Source organism: Papaver somniferum, unplaced genomic scaffold, assembly GCF_003573695.1.
Source record: "Papaver somniferum cultivar HN1 unplaced genomic scaffold, ASM357369v1 unplaced-scaffold_148, whole genome shotgun sequence".
Classification (NCBI taxonomy): Eukaryota; Viridiplantae; Streptophyta; class Magnoliopsida; order Ranunculales; family Papaveraceae; genus Papaver; species Papaver somniferum.
The window spans coordinates 1,559,621-1,583,180 of NW_020624154.1; the positions used below are offsets into that span (position 1 = coordinate 1,559,621).

Below are 23,560 nucleotides of genomic sequence, written 5' to 3' on the forward strand. Positions count from 1 at the left end.
AACATGCCGGCGGAAATGATGACGGCAAGGACATTAATGATTCATAACAATCATCTACAAAGTGAACATGGTTTGGTCCAGTAATCATGAGATTAAAGTTTTTGTTTTGTATAGAATAATGAAGATGCATTTTCACAAAATGAGAATGACTGAATAACTTACACCATGATTTGCATACAGACTTGAATCGTGAAATATCTTTTACCGGTAACTTAGAAAAGATATTGACGATGATATCGTCGGGAAAGCAAGACATACCTGTTCTTTAATAATTCTCGTTACCTGTGATCAAACTCGGAAAATGAAAATAAAATTAAAGTAAAAATGAAAGGTTGAGGAGTAATGTTGTTTTAGAGGGAAGATAATACGAGATTAGATGCTAATCACTTTCTCTTAAATATTGCCAGTCTCCTTCCAATGAGTTATAGGAGGTAACGAAGACTTCTTTGGAAGTCTTCTGATGTACGTGGTAACCTGCAATTGCTTATTCAACGGTGACATGCCCCTTAAGAAAATGTCATATGTCCTTAACAAAAAAAACATACATCTTGATCAAGTTGGATTAAAATTAGATCGTCACCAAGATGTGATGCGTCCCCTTGATTTAAATATACTAGATGACACCAAATTATGAGTTAATCGGCAAGTCGTATGCGCGATGTGTAGTTGTGGCCTGCGTGTCGTATTTACATGTAGAAACTAGCATACAAATGACATTTAGAAATTAAAAACTAGAATACATTTGGAAACTAGAACACTCTGCGGGGCATCATAGCCACTTCTTGAGATGTCTAAAGTTTCATCCATCAATTCCTCCCAAGTTGAATCTCTTGAATTAAATCCATAAATTAACACAATTAGATGAAACTTAAAAACCTCCAAAATGTAACCAACTGAGTCAAAATAACACAAATAAAAATTTAATCACAACAAACCTAATTAAACATATGAAATCTGCTTGAATCAGTAACAAAAAAATTAACATTTGCATTAAAAGGAGATGATGAACTTTCAGATATTTCATTGAATTTTGAGGCGCCATTACATCATCAACAAAGGTTTCAGATATTTCATTCTCTCATTCACAAATTGTTGTACTACAGACATTGAGCTCCAAAGGAGAACAAAAGTTATTCCCGTCCCTAAAAAAGCACTGCCTATTCTCCCTAGATGTAAGAAAAGAAACACATGTGAAGGCTGCAGATTTTTCACTTCCAAAAAACAATACCCATAACAGTCGCGGATCATGGCGATGAAATATGGTGAGGACGGAGGGATATAACTCAAGGAGAGATGGAGCAGGAATAAAATCGAATAAACTACAGGTTGATGTCAGGTATCAATCTCCTACCTATCAATCAGACAGCTACTCCTTTCTGTTTAAGAGTGATTTTATCCCTTAAACTGAGGGCAATCCCTTGAGTCTTGCTCCTTATCCTAATGTAACCGCTCAGCTTCCCATCGATTTGCTTCTCGATGCTCACATTCTGCACATGTTACTCTCTGAAAGGTTTAATAGGAAAAAATAATCACATAACACTGAACTACAAAAATAATCATATAAAGATGCAAAATTCAACCCTGGGGTAAACAAAACAAAAATAAAAATCTCTCCTACAATTTTGAACTACAAAAACAGAGATATTAACCTTCTGGGGCCTAGTACAATGTGTTCCTAGAGTACCCAATTACAGGCTAGGTTAGATAACATCTGGTGACATGTATGTATAGTTGTATAACCCCTTTTGTTTTCCTACCAACTGATGAAACAAGATAACTTTCAGTTCTGAGAGAAGTCGTAATACATCACTAGAACAATCATTTTACACCTTACGAGAAAGTGTCCTCTGCTTGGTGGCATGTTGCACTACTTTTTCTTCCACTGGAAGACCTTTCCGCCTCCTTACCGCATCAATGAGCTTCCTTGCTGTGTTATGCAGAACGCTAGAACCATCTCCAAACTCTTCAAGTTCTTCTTCTGTCTTAGGTACAAAGAAAGGATCTTCAGACAGCTCTTCCCAATGACTAAGTACAAGTAAGGCACTTGCAGCTCCTGATGTCTTTTCTCGAAGCTCCTTCGCAAACCCTACACTTTCAGTAACTGGCACATATGCGTGCACTGTGAACAAAGAAGATCCTTCTTGCATCTCCTCCTTCAGAACTCGAGCACGTCTCTTATTTAGAACACCATACATGGAGCCCAATTGTTCAGTTGGGGTGTTCAGTTCACAAAAATACATGGCTTCCACAATTCGAGGTTGCTTTTGAAGCACAGCTGTTCTACATGCTTCCTTCACTACTGTCATTATCTGCCCAGTAAAGATGCCATATTGATCTGCTAGTTGAGTAGAAACATCAGATTCATTGGAATGATTCTCCACTGGAATAACATTAGCTTCAACTATAAATGCCAAGCCCCACATAGGTTCATCACACAGAGGTCCAGCTCCAGTAGCAAGCTGAAACCCAGATAAGACACTGCTCTTGAGACTTTCTGCTTCCATAAACAATGAACTACTTTTTTCTATAGATTTTTCAAAAGCCGCATCTTCATCACTTGTCTTCTCATCTATAAATCCTAACCTTTGAGATACATGGGGAGAACCTCGAATAAGAACCGAATGGTCGCCACTCTCTTCTTTGGCGTGCGGAACAAGAAGAATGTTAGGACCAACATACCTAGGTCCAAGTGCCCAGATTCTTCGCAGCAACTGAAGCCACACACTTCTACATTTATCAGCTTTATCCTTGTCGAGTTTTTCACTCGCGATGTGACCCTCTGTAGCATCCGTTATCCGTTTTTTAAGTGCTTCAATTGGATTATCATCAACAGAATTCTCGTCTCTATGTGCTGCCAATAGTTTGTCGTTTCTCTGCGCAGGTTTGCCCTCTAGGATTTCTCCAAGTAGATCAGAATTTTCATCAAGCAACTTCGTCAGTGCTGGCAGAAGCTTTACTACCTGCACTCGAACAACACATCGACCATTGGGGGTTGTCTTCTCAACACAATCCAAGCCACCAGTCAAGACCTTCATATTATCTAGGAAATTGGACCCGTCCCCTTCAATGGTCTCTCTATATGATACAAGCGGTTTTGAGACATTCAGACTAACCTTTGCAAACCTCTCTTGCAAATCCTTTATGCATCTTTCTAGATGAACCTCTCCTGCAGCTGCAAGCACTTGTTCTCCTGTGGCAGAAACACTAACCTCTACAAATGGGTCTGCCCTGTTAAGAAGACGCAATCCCTTTGTAACTGCAGCCATATCAGTAGGAAAAGTTGGTTCAATAGCAACTCTTAGAGTAGGAGCAACTTGGAAAACCATACTCGAAAAAGGCCAACAATTTCTAGTTGAACAAAGGGTTGCACTCTTTAAGATGTGATGACCAAGGCCTCGTATGGCGACAACATTCCCTGCCCTGGCAAAGGCCACCGGTTCCAAACCCTGCCCTATCATGAGATATAAGGAATGCATCTCAGCTTCCTGCAGATGTTTCTGCATTGCTTCTTCCCCTTTAAATGGATCATAGAGAGCTGAAAGCACATTAATTTTCTGCCCTACATGAAGAACCCCACTAAAAATCCTTGCAAATGCAAGGAAGCACTCATCTGATTCACCGACCCCGCCTTCATCTGGGTAATTATTGACAGCTTCACCATTGGGACCTTTACGTGGAAGCACCTTCATAGGAACAGCAAACATCTTAGACACAAAAGCAACACATGGTGCTTCAGCACTTGCATCACATGCCTGAACAGATTTCTTTACATTCTCTGCTTCTTCAAGCACATCGGGACTGGCCGCATAATTCAGAACCACTCGCTTAGGAAGCAACCTTGTGATTCGAACAGACTGTGCTGCAACAGGATCAGGCATACACCTAATTACCATTGACAAGATTGCATCAGACAAAGGAAGCCAGCGACTCATAATAGCTTGAGCCACAATTTTATTATCCTTATTCTCTAATTCACGAGGAGGAACAGACAAATGAAATGTCTTAATAACTTTTCCAAGCACTGCTTTATCTCCATCAGGTTCATATGCTGCCTGATAAACCTGCCAAAGTGGCTCTAGCACAAACTGCACGAACATTGGCTTTGCTTTACTTCCTGAACCAATTGCCTTCTTTCCCAGAATCATCTTTGTTTTCGGATTAAAATAACGAGGCCCCCATAAAGCCTTCTGCAAAGCACCTACACTAGCCCCAAGCTTAGATGCATAGAATTCAGCAAACTCTTTAATACAGAAACCCCAACCATCTAACGCGCAAACAAACGCAACATTTCCCTTCTGAGGTTGAAAAGTATCTTCTTCATCATCCTCCATAAACTCAAAATTCTCATCACCCATCTCGTTCACAGACCCTGCAATTAGTGAATCAACATCCGACAAATACTTCTCGGACTGATATGCACTCATAATTCCATTAACCTCGTGAACTATCCTCTGTAATCTAGTATACGCTTCCATTGGAGTCATTTTCAGCTCCGTAATCAACCTATCAATCTTATTTAAAACCAAACACGGAGTAAGTTTCTCAATCCACGCTTGCCGTAAAACAGCGTGTGTTTGTATATGAACACCTTCAACAGCATCAACTAACACCAATGCACCATCACTTAATCTAGCAGCAGTAGAAACCTCACTACAAAAATCCATATGTCCTGGAGAATCTATTAGATTAATGGAATGGTCTTTATATTGTAAAGCAATTGAAGAACTCTTCATGGTAATAGCTCTTCTTTGTTCTTCATCTAGATAATCCATATATCTCATTTTACCAGCTTGTTTTGGGTGGAGAAAATTACCAACAGAAGCGGCAATTAGATGGTCAGCTAAAGTAGTTTTACCATGATCAACATGAGCTAGAATACAAATATTCCTAATCTTCTCTCTTTCAAAATCCCCCATTATTAACAATACAATTCAATAAAACCCAAATTTCAAGTTCAGAAGAAATCTAACTAGGGTTTTAAAAGCTTTACAGAAACAACGTTAGTGAGGAGATTGTGAATTGGTGAACCCTAAAGATTGTTATGATTATGTCTGTGAAGATACTAAGCATATCGAGATGGGAAGAATCCCCTTACCTTTGAGAGAGATGCAGACCGCCAAGGTTTAGCCGTTTAGGTCTAACGAGGAGGATACAGTTTTTAGTTTTTACACACAAGCCCGGCCAAACAAACTAAAACCCAGAGCAAAGAATTTCTAAATAAACGTGTATTCATCTCAACCGTTAATCTATTTTCAGTATCCCATTTAACCATCAGACTATGAAGCACCACAATAACTCCCTACAACAAGAAGTACCGTCTCTTCTATACTCTTCCACCCTTGCTGATTGACAGGTGAGGTAATCAAAGAGCTTTCTTCATTACGTTTAGTGCGGTGGGGAGTCAAGATTCAAGATTCTTTCGTTAATCGGCTAAATTCCACCGAGCGTTCAGCAGTTTCATAGAATGTAATATAAAATTAACATAGGGACGCTTAATGGTTTGGCGTCCCAAAAAATCCTGAAACGCTAAATGGTTGGGCGTTTAGGAAATATTTTACGGAAATTTAAATGTTAGGACGATGTAGATCGTAGGATTCATAGTTTTTTTGGTCATCTAACGGTTGATAGATCAGACACTAAATGGTTTGGCTCTGACGGTATATCATTTGGCGTTTTTCACTTGAATCTTGAATTCCCATAAGGTTTGGATTTTGAATTTTGGTAATGTGTCGTGGATGTGAATGTTGAATCTTGGGCGACAATTAGATTAAGCATTAGGCTGAGTTCTATGGAGCTTCACAGTCCAAGCTTGTAGCTCAGCGGTTTCCCATCAATTCCACTAAGGAGGAATTCACATAGGTTACAGTATAGATTTCTATTAGGGTAGTTGTATAGTTGGGTTTGGCGAGTTGAGTTTGGCAGTGGGCCAGTTCGACTGGCTGGTTAGGGTTGGGGTCGGGGCCCGGTTTTCTCATATAAAAAAAAAACTATGGAGCTTCAAATCAAGATCCACGTCACCTTGAATTAGGTCGGGATGTCATGGCATTGAGGTTTGAAAAAACATGAAATTACATAACATAAGAGCGTGGAATGGTTTAGCAAAAAATAAAAAATGGACCCAACACTAGACAACTGCTTGACCAGGAAATTTTAGTTGACGCGCTAAACCATTCGACGCGATACTAAAAATGTATATAAAAGAACTCGGTTTTCCTTCTTCCTGTTCGCTCCAAATCCTTTTTTTTCATCAAATCACAAAGATTTTGCGAGATTTTTATCAATCTGTAATAAGGGTTTATTGTTCTTGTTATTGTGAAGATATATGTATTTATTTATTTGGTTTCCAACCACAAATGATTTTGAGGTAAGGTTTTGAAGCAATTCTCATTTTAATCGAATTTTAGTATTTTTATTTATGTTTTGATTCTTTTTTGCGAGAACACTATGAACATGAATGATCGTGTTGTATATGATGAACATATATTAAATAACACGGTGAATTACATTGACTAAATAATAATGAAGTTGATAATTTGATGCAATGATAATATTAAGATTACATTGATGAACATATAAAATTTATGTGCAAATTATTTTAAGTTCACCGTGGAGGATCTATTAAGAAGATACATGCAGGAGAAGTTTGTTATCCATCTTGGATTCAACGATGATACAGCGCGTAAGTTGTGCTATTGTATCCATTGGTGGAATAAGAAGCATGATTACACCAACATGTCCCAGTTGTCTTGAAGAATAAAGAACGCATTTGGAGAAATCATGGTGATTCAGATGAAACGATCATGTAAGACTACTTCAATGCCATTTGTACTTATGGACCGAAGAAGTTTAAATGTCGGTTACATTTTCCTCGCCTCCTACTTATGCATGTTTTAGACAAAGTCAGCGAGGTTGATCCAGAATTCCACATCAGAGAGATGCTGCTATGATCCAGGCCACACTCCTCACATGAAGATGTGAGTCGTGATGAAGTATTTATGTAACGATAATGATTATGTTCGTAAGCGTGCACCAACTGTTTATCATTACGTGGGGAAGTTTCTAGGGGCAGTTAATTGGAGGTTCAATGCAAGATGCATGAGTCTACTAACCACTAAATATTGTCAAACGATTATTGAGAAATAATGAAAGTCGTAATTTTCTTGGAATGCACTGGTCATAGAGGAATTGTCCAACTGATAAAGCAGTACATCCCGTGGGATAACAGGTATACCCATGGGGTATATTTATAAGATAACACATATTCAAAATGGAGCACCCTCGTGTAGGAATTACCATGCTCCAACTAATCGGAAATTTCATCTTTTTAAAAGATACTAAAGGGCAAAGATAAAGGATATAGGGCGAGTTGTGTCTAAATTTGTGCACCCCTGAAAATCAGGTTGCATACTCATATTAGTTGAAAAATTTTCAAAAAAAAAAAAGGAAATTACAACACATAACATTTGCACGATTCCCACGGTTTTTTTTCTTATTCAAGTCTCTCCCAAAACTCAGTTGAGAGCTCAATAATCACTTATCTTGAAAGATATGAGCTTGAATCTAATCAGGTTTTCATCTGGCGGTGAATATTGAATGTTTTTTTACCAAGGTAACATTGATTGCAAACCTTGATTTGAAGACTATATAAGGGAGAACTATAGCAAATGGGAAACCGAATCCCCACACCTCTTGTGTGATAGTAGTTGCGACTAGAGTCGATTCTCCTTTAAATAGGTTTCTCTAAAACCATTATAGGTTAACGACTTAAAGACTTCATTGGGATTCTGAAGTCAGACCCAACTATTTTCTCTATTGTTGCGTATTCTGATCTTACTTTGTTATATCGTATTGAGTATTATCCTCTCTAAGATTTGCTCGATATTTAATCTCTGATAGGTAAGATAAAAAGTAGTTCCAAACATCTTCGACTCATTGTTTGTGATTCCACAATATCTTCTTCCGCTACCATACGGTTAAGATCATTGTGAGGTGATTGATATTACTAGGCTGTTCTTCGGGAACATAGGTCTGATGTATCATTTCACCTTGATTTATCAAAAGATGGAACAAAAACTCGTAGGTATTTCTGTGGGAGACAGATTTATCTATTCAGTAGACTTTTTTGTGTGAGACAGATTTGTTTATCAAGTCTTTGACTTTGGGTCGCAGCAACTCTTAGTTGTGGGTGAGATCAGCTAAGGGAATCAAGTGCGTAGAGTTCTGCTGGGATTCAGAGGCGTAAGGAACGCGACTGTACCTTAATCACTGTGATATTGGTTAGGGCTCAACTACATTCCAGTCCGAAGTTAACTTGTAGTAGGCTAGAGTCTGTATCGGCTTTATACAGTGTGGTGTTCAAATCTGGACTAGGTCCCGGGGTTTTTCTTCATTTGCGGTTTCCTCGTTTACAAAACTTCTGGTGTCTGTGTTATTTCTTTTCCGCCATTATATTTTCAATATATTTGAAACATCAAAGGTTGTGCATAGTTCAATCAATTAGATAATCTAACCTTTGGTTGTTGATATAAATTGATTGACACTTGAACATTGGTCTTTGGTACCGTTCAAGTTGTTTTTCATAATAATCAGGCTCGCGGATTTCTATCTGTTTAGTTTGCTGATTACATTGAGAAACAAAGATACAACTCTTGGATGTATTTCCATTGAATTGAGTCTGACTGTCTAGTTGATTCTCTTGGAATTATATTGGATTTTGTCCACACAGATTGCCTAAACGAAATATTGGGTGTGATTGTTAGACCCCCGCTTTTTCAGTAGTGTAGTAGGTGATGAGTGCCAAATATTGTATATATTTATCCCTTTTTGTTGGCATTTAACTCATCTTTTGTGCAGTAATTCTACATTTTATCCCATATTCTGTATTTTCATTGTTTTCAAGAATAAATATTTTTCTTACTTAATTTTGCATTCTTAGGTAATAAATAAAGTCTGGATGACTTGCGGAGCGGAAAAGAGTTGAAGAGTAGTGAAAAGCCGGAAGAAATTACGCAAGGAAGCCGCAAAGAATGGTGCGCACAAGTCCAAAAAGCTAGGAATGGGCTCAAGAAGGAAGAATTGTTCTTGAAGAAGATATGGGCTTGGCATACCCAAAGCCCAAAACCCTTACCCAAACCCATTTTCTATATCCATACCCGCCTCCATTCTCAACCGTTAGATTGGATCCAACTCATCATCCTACGGTCGCTCATTCATAGAGCATCAAAGTCTGAAGTCTCTGCCAAACACCACAGCGCTTAAATTCCAAGCCTTCAGATTAGATCATATTTAGATCCTACGGTCGCTCCTTTGTCTGCGCATCAAATCTCGATACTTCCGCTTAACACTACAGTACCTAACATCATCTAAAACCGTTGACTTCGTTGTGTTTCAAAATCCAACGGTTGCATCGATTCATCTCTCATCTCACCGTTAGATCTACCAACCATCATCGCATCCCGCAGCTCAGAGTCACAAAACATCAAAAATTTGATGAAGCCGCTCAACACCCGAGTACCAAATACCCTATACCCAAAACAAACGCACCCCAATCCATTTTCCATCGACTTCTTCTCTTTCTCCCTCACCCTCTGCAACCACCATACCCTGCCGCACCACCATCACCACCACCTTCTCCACCTGCTCTGACTCCATCACCAACTCCTCTACCACCACCACACCTCCACCATCATCACCCCTACCTTCCTACAACTATTACCCATCTTTATAGCCCCCTAATTCGTCAATTTCTCCCCTGCCGAAACCCTAGGTGAATGGTTGACGAATTAGTGAAGATAGAAAGAGAAATTGAAGGCATGGGAAGGAGCAGGAGACTAAGGAGAAGCATGGGTCGAAGTCAGTAGCAGTTTTCAGAGATTAGGTATGAATTGATTTCATTTTTTTATCAAACCCTAATTTCATAAATTGGGGATTTTGGGGGGAAAGTGATTGAATGTATAATTAGAGGCATGGGTCGACATATTAGGGCTGTTATCAGTAGGTTAGGTGAGTCAATTTCACTTTTTGGTGGAACCATAACTTCACTGATTTTTTGGGATTTCCATTGTATGTATAAATAGGGGACTGTGGGTGTAAAATTGGCTCATGCTGGAATAGCCAGTGTCCAGAACTTTGATGTTCTGCATATATTCATGTTCTGTTTTGTGTAATGTTCCCTGTTGTTAATGTGATGTTCCCTGTTTTTGTGTAATGTTCCCTGTTTTAATATCCTGTTGTTGTTGTTGTTAATGTGATGTTTTTGTGTTGTTCCTGTTAATCATGTGTTGTTCCATCTGTTCTCTCATGTTCTCATTAGCTGAGACTCAGATGAAGCTTTAGTGGACTGTTAGGTAGTGGAATGTTAGGTTAGAAGCCTTAGTGCACTGATTTGATTGAGCAATGGGAGAATTCAGTGCTCACTAGTGCTTGTGATTGATTGTACTGTCAAAAGACAGTCAATACTAGGAGCACATCAGTTGAGCAAGCTGTTTATCTTGCTATTCCCTTTTTGTATGCTTAGGATCTTAAGTTGGCCTTAACTGTCACTTAGTTCCATTAAGGATTCAACCTAGAACTATACTATCTGGCTAGGTCACAGGGTGGATTCATAACCCAGTTGTGTTGTTTCTCTGTTCTGTTATTCTTATTTGCTCACTGCCATTGCCCTTGGCTTAGGCCTTGGTTTATTACACTGTCATTTTATTGTCTTTGCTTCACTGTTTATCTCCATTGTTGTTTACTGTTTTGTGTGAATGTTAGGCTAAAGCCTGTGAAGCATTGGATTGATTGAGCAGTGGGGAGAAACTAGTGCTCACTAGTGACTGTGAGCAAGCTGGTTCTCTTCCCACTCTAGTAGTATGCCTAGGCTCTCAATTTGTTTTTTTTTATAACTGTTTTGTGCCTTGTTCTCCCACTGCCCTTGGCTAACAGCCTTGGTTTATTTGGTTTTGTTTCTTGTTAACTGCCACTGTTACCATTTGTTTCATTGCTGCTCCCTTGCCTTAGGCTAACTGCCTTTGTGCCTCATTGCCACTGATTTTTGCTTCTTTCCCATGATCATTCTTCATTGTCATTGTAAATGCCATCCTTGGCCCTGTGTGATTTTGTTTCCTGTCTGCCTTTGCTTCTGCTGCCTTGCTCTCCCTTTCCCTGCTGAAGCCACTGCTGCTGCTGCAACTGAGCTTGGCTCAGCGAAGACCACAGTTCAGGTTAAGGCCCAGCCACAGTTCACTGTGAAAGCCCAGCTCAACCCAAGGCTCAAATCACATCACAAGCCCAGTCTAATTCAGTCCACCCAAGGCTCAGTTCACTACACTAAGCCCAAGCCCAAATTCAAAACCAAAGCCTAGTGCACTACAAAACCAACTGAGCCCAAGCTCAGTTCATTTCATTAAGACAACACCCCAATTCATTCCAAGAGTATTCAAAGGCCCAAAGCACATTCATAACCCATTGGTACCACAACCCTTTGATACTTAAAGCCCAATAGCCAACTAGAACCCAAAATAGCTAAATACTCCAAACACACCCAGTCTCTGTGGATTGACCTGTTCTTGCACATACACACTACAATGACAACTGTGCACTTGCAGTTTAACATGTAGGCCTTCTTATCCTTTGTCTTATTTCCTTACATCTTTAAAAGCCTACCAGTAGGAAATCATGGTGTTAGAATGAGATAGTCATGTCATTATTCATAATAACTAGCAAATTATTAATTTTATCAATGACTACAAAATTAAAGGAACAACGGATTAAAGAACAAATTCTTGAATCAAAACAGTTGGGGAAAGGTATATATTTTCAACCACTTGAGACCCATGCTCAGACTAATAAAGGTTTCTTATGATTTGTGTATGAATTCTTTAATTTATCAGTTAATTGAACAATGATTTTTAGTTAGCACAAGATATGCTTTTTATTGAATACTAACGCGTTGGAAGTGCTTTCTCCAAAATATAGACCAAAATAAAGAAAAGAAATTATTAACAAGTAGGTTAATTTGTTCATTCAATATCCTTCAAGTTAATAACTAGGAGGGTATAAATTTTATGAATTCATTAAATTTTGCGACTATTGGGTTAATAGATTTTAAAGGATGGGTGAACTCTTTTTCAAGGATCAACCAAAGATGATGACGGTAGAGATTACAAATGAATCAAAAACATTAATATATTAATATACAAAGATCACAACTGAATAAGAAGATCATTTGTTCTGATTTCAATAACAATCACATGAAAACAATCAAAATTTAAAAAGATTTTTTTCACCATAATTAAATCCCAAACCTTCTATGAAAACATAAACCTGGTATATTAATATATCAAAATCCTTGACCAAGGAATTATAGGTGAAGGAGATCGAGGTATGGAACGGAAAGGGATAGAGCTCTTAGTCGAGTTTTGAGGGAGAAGTGAATAACATCGAGAATCATGCGCATATTATGTGGTGTATTTTTCTTTTTGAAGATATATAGCAAAAATAAAGTAGAAAAGTTTTTGAGCGAGCAAATAAGCGCACGTCGGCTAGATAAGGTGATTTTTGAATCTTTCTCAACTAATAGGGAAAGATGGAATGTGCAACCCGGTTTGTAGGAGGTGCACAAATTTGAACTCGGGAGAACTTTGGGGGGACTTAGGTTAAATTTGCACTAATTAGGCCCCGGTGTTATCTTTGGAAAAAACATGAATTTAATACAATCATGAAAGCGTGCATTTTAATTCACAATATGTGTGTGGAATATGAATATCGTGATGAAGAATAAAGGCGCTTGCAAAACTAGAACCAATCCTATTTGGTACTTGCCTCTGAATTATTGTGCAACCCCAGTCGATGGAATAAACCCCAATCACTTACTAACCCAGCATTAGCTAATCAACATCAGCCAAATACTTCTTAGACTGTTGTGCTTTTAAATGGCATTAACCTCTTGAATTTTTCTTTGCTACCTCATATATGCTTCCTTTGGATTCATCTTGTGCTTTGTAATCAATCTATTAATCTTATTTAAAACAAAATTAACATGGAGTGAGTTTACCCAAGAAAGGCATCAGCATGCTTGTTACGAAAAAGAGGTGGGAGTCGATACATGACCAACAACTCCCAAATTTATATTTGTGGAAACATTAATAAGACATTTATAGGGAGAATGTGTTAGTTGAAGGTACATCAAGGTAAAATTCACCTTTAAGCTAGAAAGATTAGTCGACAAAGAAGAATTGATGCGAAAGCATTATTAGGCCATGTTGGATACCCAAGAAGCTTCATGATGATGCGTTGGCATCATTTGTGATGGGTTTTTGAACTTCGAATGTATCGTTTTGATGCCTTACGAAAGAAGGATTAATGAGGCACGATTTTATGCATCTCCTATGAATGTCCCTTGGTCTATATGTATTAGCCTTTCCTTGGCCTTTATCCTCACAACACGAGTTGATTTTGGTGGCTAGTTCCAAATGTGATGAACTACGTTATTTGCTTCATCTTTTCATCCTACGGGTAAGGTATAAACATAGGAAGCCACAATTCTACGCATTTGTGGTACATCACCTTTGGTAAGTCATACCATATGTCTCGGCAATACGAGGAAATAGGTGATTGTTTCTATACTTGGTGAGGAAGATGCAGTCTGTTACTTGGATGTTCATACTACCTATCAAGTTATTTTATATTGGCATACACCAATTGCGGATTTGGAAAATCTCAGGAAAGGAAGTTAAACGAATTGAATACTCCATTTGCATCATAGGAATAATGCACGACATGAATGGCATATGCCTGAATGTTGCACCTTTTGCATGAGCAAGATAAATACATGCATTTATAGTGTGGAGATACATATAAAAACTATGTGTAAAGCATCATGCTTGCAAAAGCATGATTGAAATGGAGAATCAACGTGCATTTTCCTGGTGAAAAGCAGAGTTTTACAGCGCAGTTAGTGGCGTATTGGGAAGTTTTGGCGTGTAAAATTTCCGGTATTCCACACTTACTTTTGGCTTTGATAAAAGAAAAAGAGATAACGACCACCAAGGTTTGGATCATGCCGAGGCACATAACTAACAAGGATTTTGTCTTTTCGTACAAACTTACCCTAACAATAACGATGGTTGTCGTTGCGAGGGACCAGTTTTTTGCTAGCCTGTGGGTTAAAAGAATCATGTATTGAAGACCAAAGTAAAATGCTGATGTGGATAGTAAACACATGTATCCGCTAACCTAAATACTCTGATGAATAACTTCAACCATTTGTTTCTATATTCGATTTAAAAACTTTGTATATGTAAACATGAAAATTTCTTAAGAACCCAAGTAAAAATCCCTCTCTCTTCTAGAAACTCACCATTACCGTTATATAATATTGTGGGTAGGAACATAAAGTTTTGTGTTTACATTGTATTTCATAGTTTTAATTTGGCATGACTAATAGACCTTATAATCTTTTATTTTATTAACAAATTTATATGGGAAAAATATTCAGAAATTTTTGTACGGTTAATTAATTTATTATCATCATTTGAAACTTATCAATGAAGGCTACTCTGTTCTTATTCTTTTCTTGCATTACGGTTACTTTTTTCCTCTTTTTTAATTTTTCTTTCTTGTTTTAAACACAAGTTTATGGTATTATTACAAGACTAACATGTAATAATGCAAGAAGATTATGATAAGACATTCATTGATTTCGAAAAAAATCTAATGAGCGATCCGGAACGTGGAGATTTTGTAGAAAATTATATATGATGCAACACTGGTTTACATATTACATTTTCGTCAAATGTGTGATGATACAAAGATGTGCTCAGAATAACTAGGTAATAACTTTATTGCATTATAGTTCGTTTGGTGAAAGTATTGCTAATTGTCCTTCTAAATCTTTATTTTTCTTGGTCACTCCGTTTTTTAAATTGATACTCCAACATGCATATACATAATTGCTTCTAAAGTATGTATCAAATTCTCGAGACAAAGGCGGTCTAGAGCCATATGCCTCCTAAGAATAAAATTGTCCAATTATCACTCCAAGTTGCCATGTGTTTTTCAAAATCTGCATTGCAAAGTCCATGGAGGTTAAGCCCATTTGTCCAAATTATCGTCGACTGCTCTCAGAGCGAGACATCATCCCTGCCCCACCGTGTCCGAAACTAAACGCACCAAAATTTGTTGTTCAGTTGAAACAACTAAAAGAAGATTCATCAAGGAAGGCGATGGTGTTTTCCCAATTCCCCAAGATGTACCTCTAGTCCAGAAACGGAAATAAATTACGAATGAAGTCTGTTATAAACATGGTTTATCACGGTTTTCATTTGTTATTCGAACGGTTATTTATTTGGTGTGACTCTTTATAAATGAAAAATAGAGAATGTTATTAAGCATGACGAACAAAGTTTGTGACTTAAAGTCACGTACAAAATCTGTTATTAAGTATCACAGTTATTGTATGTGGTGTACAATAACAGTTGATGTATGTCATAAAGAAATCACGATTATTATATGTAAAATAGAATAACATATGAAAACCGTCACTTTCCTGCTACTGATTCAGATTTTGGTATTCATATTTTGCGAATATGAAATCCGTTCAGATTCAAATTGGTGTATCTGAAATTTGTTCAAATTCATATGCCTGGTATCTGAAATTGATTTTGGAATCTACAAATCATGAATTTCAAACTGAATTTAAAATTAACCTTATTAATTATTATTTTTCAAGAAATAGAGTATATGAATACAAATCGTAAGATAAAATAGTAACAACCCAAAGTTACATATTGAACTTTAAAAATGAATATACTTTACTTCACCTTGCCATTGTAATTTGGTCGCTCTCCTACAAGAGTTTCATAAGATTTTGCCCACTTAATCATGTCACCTCTTGAAACATCTACAAATACTCCATCTATCTCGCATTACATAACACTTGCATCCATAAATGCATCAATGTTGCTATCATTTGACAGTGTTTCTCTATCAACATATGCACATGCAACCGTTTTTTTCCAGTACATACCATATGCCGAAGGTGCTGCTGGGATCCTAATATCCTATAGAGAAGGAAACTTATCTAATACCCAAGCTGGTGCACTACTAAGCCATATAGCTTCGAGCGTGTGCACTACTAGTCTACTAAGTCACAGCTTCAACTTATCAGTACTGACCTTGTTGGGGAAAGAAGGTACCTACCAAAGCAAGGTGTCACATAGAGGATGTACATAAGCACATGCAAACAGAGAGAAACTTATATTTACACTCATCAATCATTAACTAGCCTAGTTAACAAGTGAGAAACTATGGGTACAAGTAACTAACCTGCCAAACGTCTAATTATTGTTTAAATTCTTTGATCTCTTTTTGTTATGGGTACAAGTAACTAACTTTGCAAGCCTATAATAAATTTATATACATAATCTGAGTAACAGGAAATATGCAAAAGCATATTAAAAACAGAACTACAAACTAAATAAGATTTACATTTAATCTCATTGAAATCCAATAAGATATAAAAGTTAGCATCATTGGCCCTTTAGTCTGATCTATAGATACTCATGCATTTGATATCCAATCAAATCAAACCAGAACACATTAAGTCAACAAAACCTTATCAATGAATTGGATAAGAAAATGTTAACACTACTTTGTAAGACAATAAGGAAATGTGGCAGTTATTTTAACACAAATAAGTTGTCGAAGAAACTAAGCGAACCTGGACTAAACGTCACAAATCTAGCATAAGCATTGGGGATTTTTTCATCACCATATTGTCAGAGATTCCTGGGGTGCAATATGTAGATAATACATGGAAAATGATACCAACTAGAACACAAGAAAACATCAGAAGTTGTAAAGGAGGAATATAAAACTTCAAACAAAACAAAAACACTAACACCAACTTTTATACTTAAAAGCTAATGTGAGTATACCAAAAATCGCAAACCATTTTATAAAAAGGCAAGAGAATGCATGTTTTTTAGAAAATGTGGGTACAATACCTTATTTACAAGCAAGTTTCTATAGGCCATTCATCCTCGTTAAAAGATCGTAGAAATATTAGTTGGGAGTATATAATTTTGAGGAACAATTGGAAAGTGGACTTATCATGGAACAACGATTTTATTCCTTGAGATTGGGGAGCAATATGATCATTTCAATAACATGCACCATGCAGATATATGGAAATGTGAGATTTGATTAGCCTTTTGTTTTCTTTTTTTGTAGTTGTTTCTCTGTACTCGCAGGATCGGTTCAGTAATATGCAGCATGCAGTCAATCTTGCCGCCTTGAATTCTCCTCCTTTTGCTGGGATTGTGGAGTATGACATTGATTTAGAGAACAATGATCTAGTGGACAATAATCTAGTGGACAATCTTGGACCAAATGGTATTTCTAGTCCCTTGTAGTTATTATGTACTTTTAGTCCCTTAAATTTGATATTGGTTTGGGATATGCATAGTTTATCATGCTTTTTTTTTATAAGAATAGGATAATCAATTGACGATTAATATCAATATTTGTATAAGATCCACTTGGAACTATCAATAAAAAGTTTATGATTGTGTTGTCTATTTGTAATCATCAATAAAATGCTAATGATAGTTATGATTGTGTTGTCTATTTGGAACTATCAACTATAACTAAGATATGTTGGATATAGAACTTTAACAATTGACTGATCCATGTGCTTCTGGATCGTGTCTTAGAATTATATTGGAGTTTGTCCATACATAGTGCCTAAACGAAATATTGGGTGAGGTTGTTAGACACCCGCTTTTTCAATATATTAATGAAGTAAATGTACCTTCTGTCAGAAAAACAGAAAGATTATTATTTTCCTGATCGGCATTAGAAAAACAACTATTAGAATACCCCGTAAAATTTATTTTGGTTCGAAAAATATTTTCTAATATAAAGATATGGATTCCATATTACAAACGATCGTTAGTATGGGCTAATTTAAAGTGGGTTATTCATGACTTGCAAGAAAATACAAGGTAGATTAATCGTTCTAGTAAGTCTATTTGAGTATGGTATGATTCATGGATTTATGTGAATTATATTTCTCATTAATTCCCTGATAATAGTTACATAGCTCAAAATAAAAATATGAAAGTAAGTCAATAAGTTTTAAATTGTTGTTGGAAGATTCCTGAAGATATGCTTCCTTTCATTTTTCTTATCTAATATGAATGTTCTTTGAAATGAGATAAGATGATCTGGTGTGGTGTTCAGTCTGGAAAGTTCTCAGTGGCTAGTGCCATTGAACGGATCAGAGTTAGATATCCTAAGCTTCATTAGTATAAAAGTATTTGGAACCCTTACAGGGCCGGCCCTGAGATTTTGCTGCCCTGAAGCGGCAGTAAAATTGTTGCCCCGTTTCACAGTACATAAAGCATGTTTATGAAAGAAATAATGGTAGAAAGTACTAGAAGCAATGACAACAACCCTTTACATTGTATAACAGTACTAATAGAGGAATGTTGAGGGACTAATTTCATATAAAGCTTCATATGACAACTAATTATAAAGATCACAAAACTACCCATAAGTAAATATTTAAGGTCTTTTTCTAATACATATGCATGGTATTTAGATTGTTCTTTCAGAGCATTTGATTGAATCGTGGATTCCAAGTTTTCGTCCTAAGAATACAATTTTAGGATTTTAGGCTTCTGCCTTAGAAATTAAAAAATTAAATACAAAAAAATCATGATTCGCAGAGATTTAATTATCCAACTGATACATGGTTCCTTGGTTAAAACTTGGGTTCAATAAAAAAAAAGCAAACCAAAATCAACAACTTATTTCATTATGAAGTCGAAAAGATCCAGGGATCTTACAACCTAGAACTCTGAGAAAAAAAAATTGGCCTCTGATTTTATGAAATATATAAGACTTGTTATACATTTAGTAATAAGCCATTTAAGCCACTTCTTATTTAAAATATTCCCCTAAATCTATTAGGAATGTCCTTTTTGACTTTCTGATCACGATTTAACCCTTCATTTTTTCCTTTACACAAAAGCATCCCTGGACAAAAAAACGGATTTTGTTGCCCCTATAACGTGTTTCCCCAAAGTCAACCTTCGTCGACCTTACCTCAGGGGCGGCACTGAACCCTTGCGTATATTTTTCTATTGCCAGCAATATTTGGAAGAGAACTACAAATGTTTGTGTAACTGACGAGAATATTAAGAAGAGGTGCTTCTATTTGGATTCTAGATGTTATGTTTTCCATGTGACTCGAGATACCATGGATTATATCTTATGGCACTATAAGTTTGGTCATCAGTTATGGAAATGGTTAGTAGGTATCTTCTCTTTTCTCAACCCTTTATCATTTAGTGACATTATTTCTTTTGATAAACACAAGATCCTTGTTGTGAAATAATTATGGGTAACAGCTAGCTTCTGCACCATGGCGGTAATATGGTTTGTGAAAAATAAATTTTTCTTCGAAAATGATACTTGGAGTGTTGAAAGATCTCAAAAGAGAATTTTACATCTTACTCATGATTAAAGCGTTAAATTAAAGGGTACCACGGGGAATTCTACTTATGTTTCTTCTTACTTCCAGATTTTTTTTGTGATGGTACCTCTAGAGGTAACTAGGTCCTGCGGGTTATGGTTTTATCGTCAGAGATTATTTGGGGCCGGTTGAAGGTGATGAATATGGGTGTTTGTGTGTGCTACTAACTACATAGCGGAAATAATGAATGTCATTTTTACAATAGAATGGGTTGTGAACTTGCAGAAATAGAGAATCATCATTCACTCTAACTCCAAAGCTATCCTTCATGCTTTTACTTCATTGGGACTAGATGGCGTATGATTCTCTCCTACTTACAGAAATTCATTTCAAGCATGCTTATCGTAAAATCAATTTCACTCTCAATGCTTTGAAAAAAACAAAGTATTTTTGGATAGTGGTCAGGTTGTGCAACTCAATTCTAGACCTCCTTTTATCCAGCGACTAAAATTCCCTGATTTTCCTTATGTCAGAGTGTGATGATTTTTTTGTTCGTCGTTGTTGAGTCAGCTGATCCATTTGTCTTTTTTTGAATTTTTTCTGGCTTAATAATCTCTGTGGACTTGCAATCCACCTATCTGATCCTTATTTTATGTAATACAATAATGTTCTCTTTTCTTTACAAAATCGTTTGAAAAACTTCGACATTATCTGGAGACTAAGTAAAGGGAAAAAAACTATAAGATACGAGTTTTAAGAATGAGATGATTTAGACAACAAATGCAATTTCATCCATAATGAAAGTCATCCTTCAAACCGAAGGTGAAATAAGTTAGGGGTGCCCCCAATTGACAACTGAGTGCATCAACTGGAGTCCAAGGATTAGTCATGCATTTTTACAAGACCCTTTCTAAGCTTCGCATTTTATTCATTGCTTGTCCATGCAGTGAGTATTTTTTTTATTTTTCCTCCAAGGGTGAAGGGTCCTCCTACCATAAAATGTATAATAAAATAGATATGTGCATACAATATACTAAAAGCAAAAACAAAACAAAAAAACACCTAAGATAAAAATAAAATAAAAATGGCTATTAAGAAAGAGAGAAGGTGTCTGCGAAATGGGGGGATCCGAGTTAGCTTAGACATGGACTTGGAGAAAAAGGTGCTAACTTTTTTTTTCAAATTGATTAGAATTATTTTGATCATTCAAGATATATGATGTGGAAGATGGCATGAATCAAGATCGAGTAAAAAGGTATGTGGATTTTGGTTAGAATTCTCTCTGGAAAAATCAAAGAAAATGAACCTAGATGAAAGGGATAACTCTTTGAGGAATGCCTAGACGCCATTACTCTCGGTACAATCGGTCAGAATGCCTTTCACTACCCTAGAACTAATGGGGGTTGTTGTTGTTATATACATATATCAAAACAACATCAAGGTAACGTTTTTACCGATATTAATATTCTTATATTATTTCTTTAGGTATAAAAATGTTTCCCACGAATTATTCAATAAGCAAAAAAAAATTTGACAGATTACGATAAAGAGAGAAGTTTAAAGATGAATTAACCAAATGATAAAGAAAAGAGCTTTTTCTTTAGTAGATTCGTCTTCCTTAGATGCCTTACTCATTCAAAATATTTCCCACCGCTCTTTGATAACAATCTTCCTGACTTATCACCTGACATAAGATTTGTGAATTCTTAGGGTAAAATGTCTGATGTGTGTGACGAGATCAGAATTTAAGGAGTTATCAGGTTTGTTCATCTATGTGAAACTGTGAAAATAAATAAAAGATGAAGTATCAAGTGGTGTTTAATATGAAGGGGATGAATGAAACCATGACTGAATCATAGGCCATTAAGATAAAGGTATGATTTAGTTCTTAGTTATTTTGGGTTAAATATATGTATTTCTTTTTCAATTCGAAAAATTCAAAAAAAAAAAAAACTGATACAAGGAGATATGAAGGAACAAGGAGTGGAAGTATAATAAACCCTGAGATAAGTTTACCCTTAAGATCTAGTTCTTCGAAAAATATAAGGTAAAACTAGTAGTAGTAGGATACAGTTTTAAATCAAAGGAAAATTGATTTTCATTTATCCGGCTATCTAATTTATTTATTTTGCAACTGTAAACAGAGAGTTAGGATTTCATTAACCTGTGGCACTTACTCTTTCTTTCTTTTTGTTCAAATCTTACCATTACTCACCCTCCAACCGATCAGAATTTCTTTAACTACCCTAAAACTGACGTGGGTTATTGTTATATACATATATCCAAGCAACATCAAGGTAACGTTTCTCTCGATATTACTTTTATATTATTATTTTTTTCGGTCTAAAAATGTTTCTTTAGAAATAGATAAGCAAAGAAAAAGTGAGAGATCGCGCTAAACAGAGAAATTCGAAGATGAACCAGCCAAATGATAAAGAATAAGCTTCCTTTTTACTACCTTCCACAGTCATTCAAGACGTTTTTCCGTCGCTCCTAGATAACATTCTTCCTGATTTATTACTTGACATAAGATTTACAAATTTTCAGGATGCTTAGGGTAAAATGTTTGAGGTGTGTGACAAGATCAGAACTTAGGGAGTTGTCAGTTTTGTTCATTCTTGCAAAATTATGGAAATGAATAAGAACATAAAGGATCACATGGAGTTTACTACGAAATGGATAACGGGAATAATGGCTGATCCAAGGCCATTACGATAATGATATGATCTAGTCCTTAGTTATTTGCGGTTGAATATGTGTGTAACTGCTATTTTTAAAGGGAAAGAATATGGATTCTGGTTAGACCTGTCAATGGTACTTATCGAAACAGATATGGCTTCTACCGTATCCGTTACTGATAAGGATTACCGAATATCCGATATCCGATAGTATCCGACGGATATTCAAAAGTATTTTCTGTATCCGTTCCGATAACAATTTCGGATATCTGGTAATATCCGATAGTATTTCGTTATAATAAAAATAATTCAAATTCCTTTTTAGTTTTTCCCTACGTCTCAAAAATTACAAAAAAATAATAATCAAAGAAACCCTAAGAAAATTCTTCTAAATAAAACCAAATTCCTTTATCAAGTGCGAAATTTTATATTTGTAAACTATTACATTAAATTAGATTTAAGCAAAACTCAAATCTTCTCTACCAGAATTGAAAAATTATCCGCTTTTCTCACAACCAACAAAACTAGTTGTATTTTTATTCTTCCATAATATTTTTATTTTTAAGTCTTTAACAAAAATAAAAATAAAATTGCATATGCATTCTTTAACGGATATTGGAAATTATCCTATAGGATAATGCCTTTTCCGTATCCGTTTTATTAAAGTAACAATATCCGATAACTTGTTCGTATCCGATATCCGTTATCCGAAATTTCGGATAATATCCTAACGATTCGAACGGTCTCGGACGAATATTGAATATTCGGCCCTAATTCTGGTAAGCCCCAACCTAATCAAATTATTTTTCTTTTCGAAAAATTTCAAACACACTTGAAACAAGAAAATCCGAGGGAAGAATGAAAAATCCGAGAAAACAAAAAAGATGATGAAAAGACTCAATATGATGTATTCCAATTAGTGGAAGTAGAATAGGACGCTGAGACAAGTTTACCGTTTATGATTTATTTTCTCAATGAAGATAACGCAAACCTAGTAGTAATATGACTCAATTTTAAATCAAAGGACAATTGATGGTCATTGATGCGGCTACCTAATTTATTTATTTTCCAATTGTAAAAGGAGAGTTAGGAGCACCTTTATCTGTGCCACTTCTTTTTTTTTCCTTTTTGTTCGACTCATACCATTACTCCCTGTCCAATCGGTCAGAACGTTTGTCACTACTCTAAAATAAATGGGGGTTGCTATTGTCTTATCGTTTCTCCCAATATCGCTCTTTTTATATTATTTATTTAGGTTTGAAATATATTCCTAACAATTTATTCAATAAGCATAAGAAATTGAGAGATTACGATAAAGAGAGAAGTTTAAAGATGAATCAACCAAATGATGAAGACAAATCCTCTTCCTCATTCGATTATTTGTCCTTACCTACCTCACTCATTAAACAGTTTTCCCATT

General features: G+C 36.0%; 1 protein-coding gene and 1 non-coding gene across 4 annotated transcripts; both read right to left on the bottom strand.

Annotated features, from left to right (window-relative positions):
- Positions 1-1,001: 1,001 nt before the first annotated feature.
- On the bottom strand, positions 1,002-5,147 carry LOC113335443 (elongation factor-like GTPase 1). 3 transcript variants are annotated; one of them, XM_026581486.1, is made up of 2 exons: positions 1,830-5,147; positions 1,002-1,487 (listed from the first exon to the last, which is right to left on the bottom strand). In XM_026581486.1, the coding sequence occupies exons 1-2, from the start codon at positions 4,914-4,916 to the stop codon at positions 1,359-1,361; spliced, it is 3,216 nt and encodes a 1,071-aa protein (XP_026437271.1). In that variant the 5' UTR covers positions 4,917-5,147; the 3' UTR covers positions 1,002-1,358. The 3 variants fall into 3 exon arrangements, with proteins under 3 accessions (XP_026437271.1, XP_026437272.1, XP_026437273.1); XM_026581487.1 differs by having other exon boundaries at positions 1,002-1,503; XM_026581488.1 differs by lacking the exon at positions 1,002-1,487 and having other exon boundaries at positions 1,527-5,147.
- An 11,503-nt stretch (positions 5,148-16,650) lies between these two features.
- LOC113335491 lies at positions 16,651-16,788 on the bottom strand. The gene has a single exon (XR_003353381.1). It is a non-coding gene; the product is annotated as a small nucleolar RNA snoR134 (small nucleolar RNA).
- Between the last annotated feature and the right edge of the window lie 6,772 nt (positions 16,789-23,560).

Excerpts from the sequence above, each read along its gene's own strand:
- LOC113335443 (XM_026581486.1), bottom strand. The coding sequence starts at position 4,916 with ATGGGGGATTTTGAAAGAGAGAAGATTAGGAATATTTGTATTCTAGCT. Across the intron at positions 1,488-1,829 it reads AGAGGACACTTTCTCGTAAG|AATGTGAGCATCGAGAAGCA; the intron begins GTGTAAAATGAT and ends TAACATGTGCAG.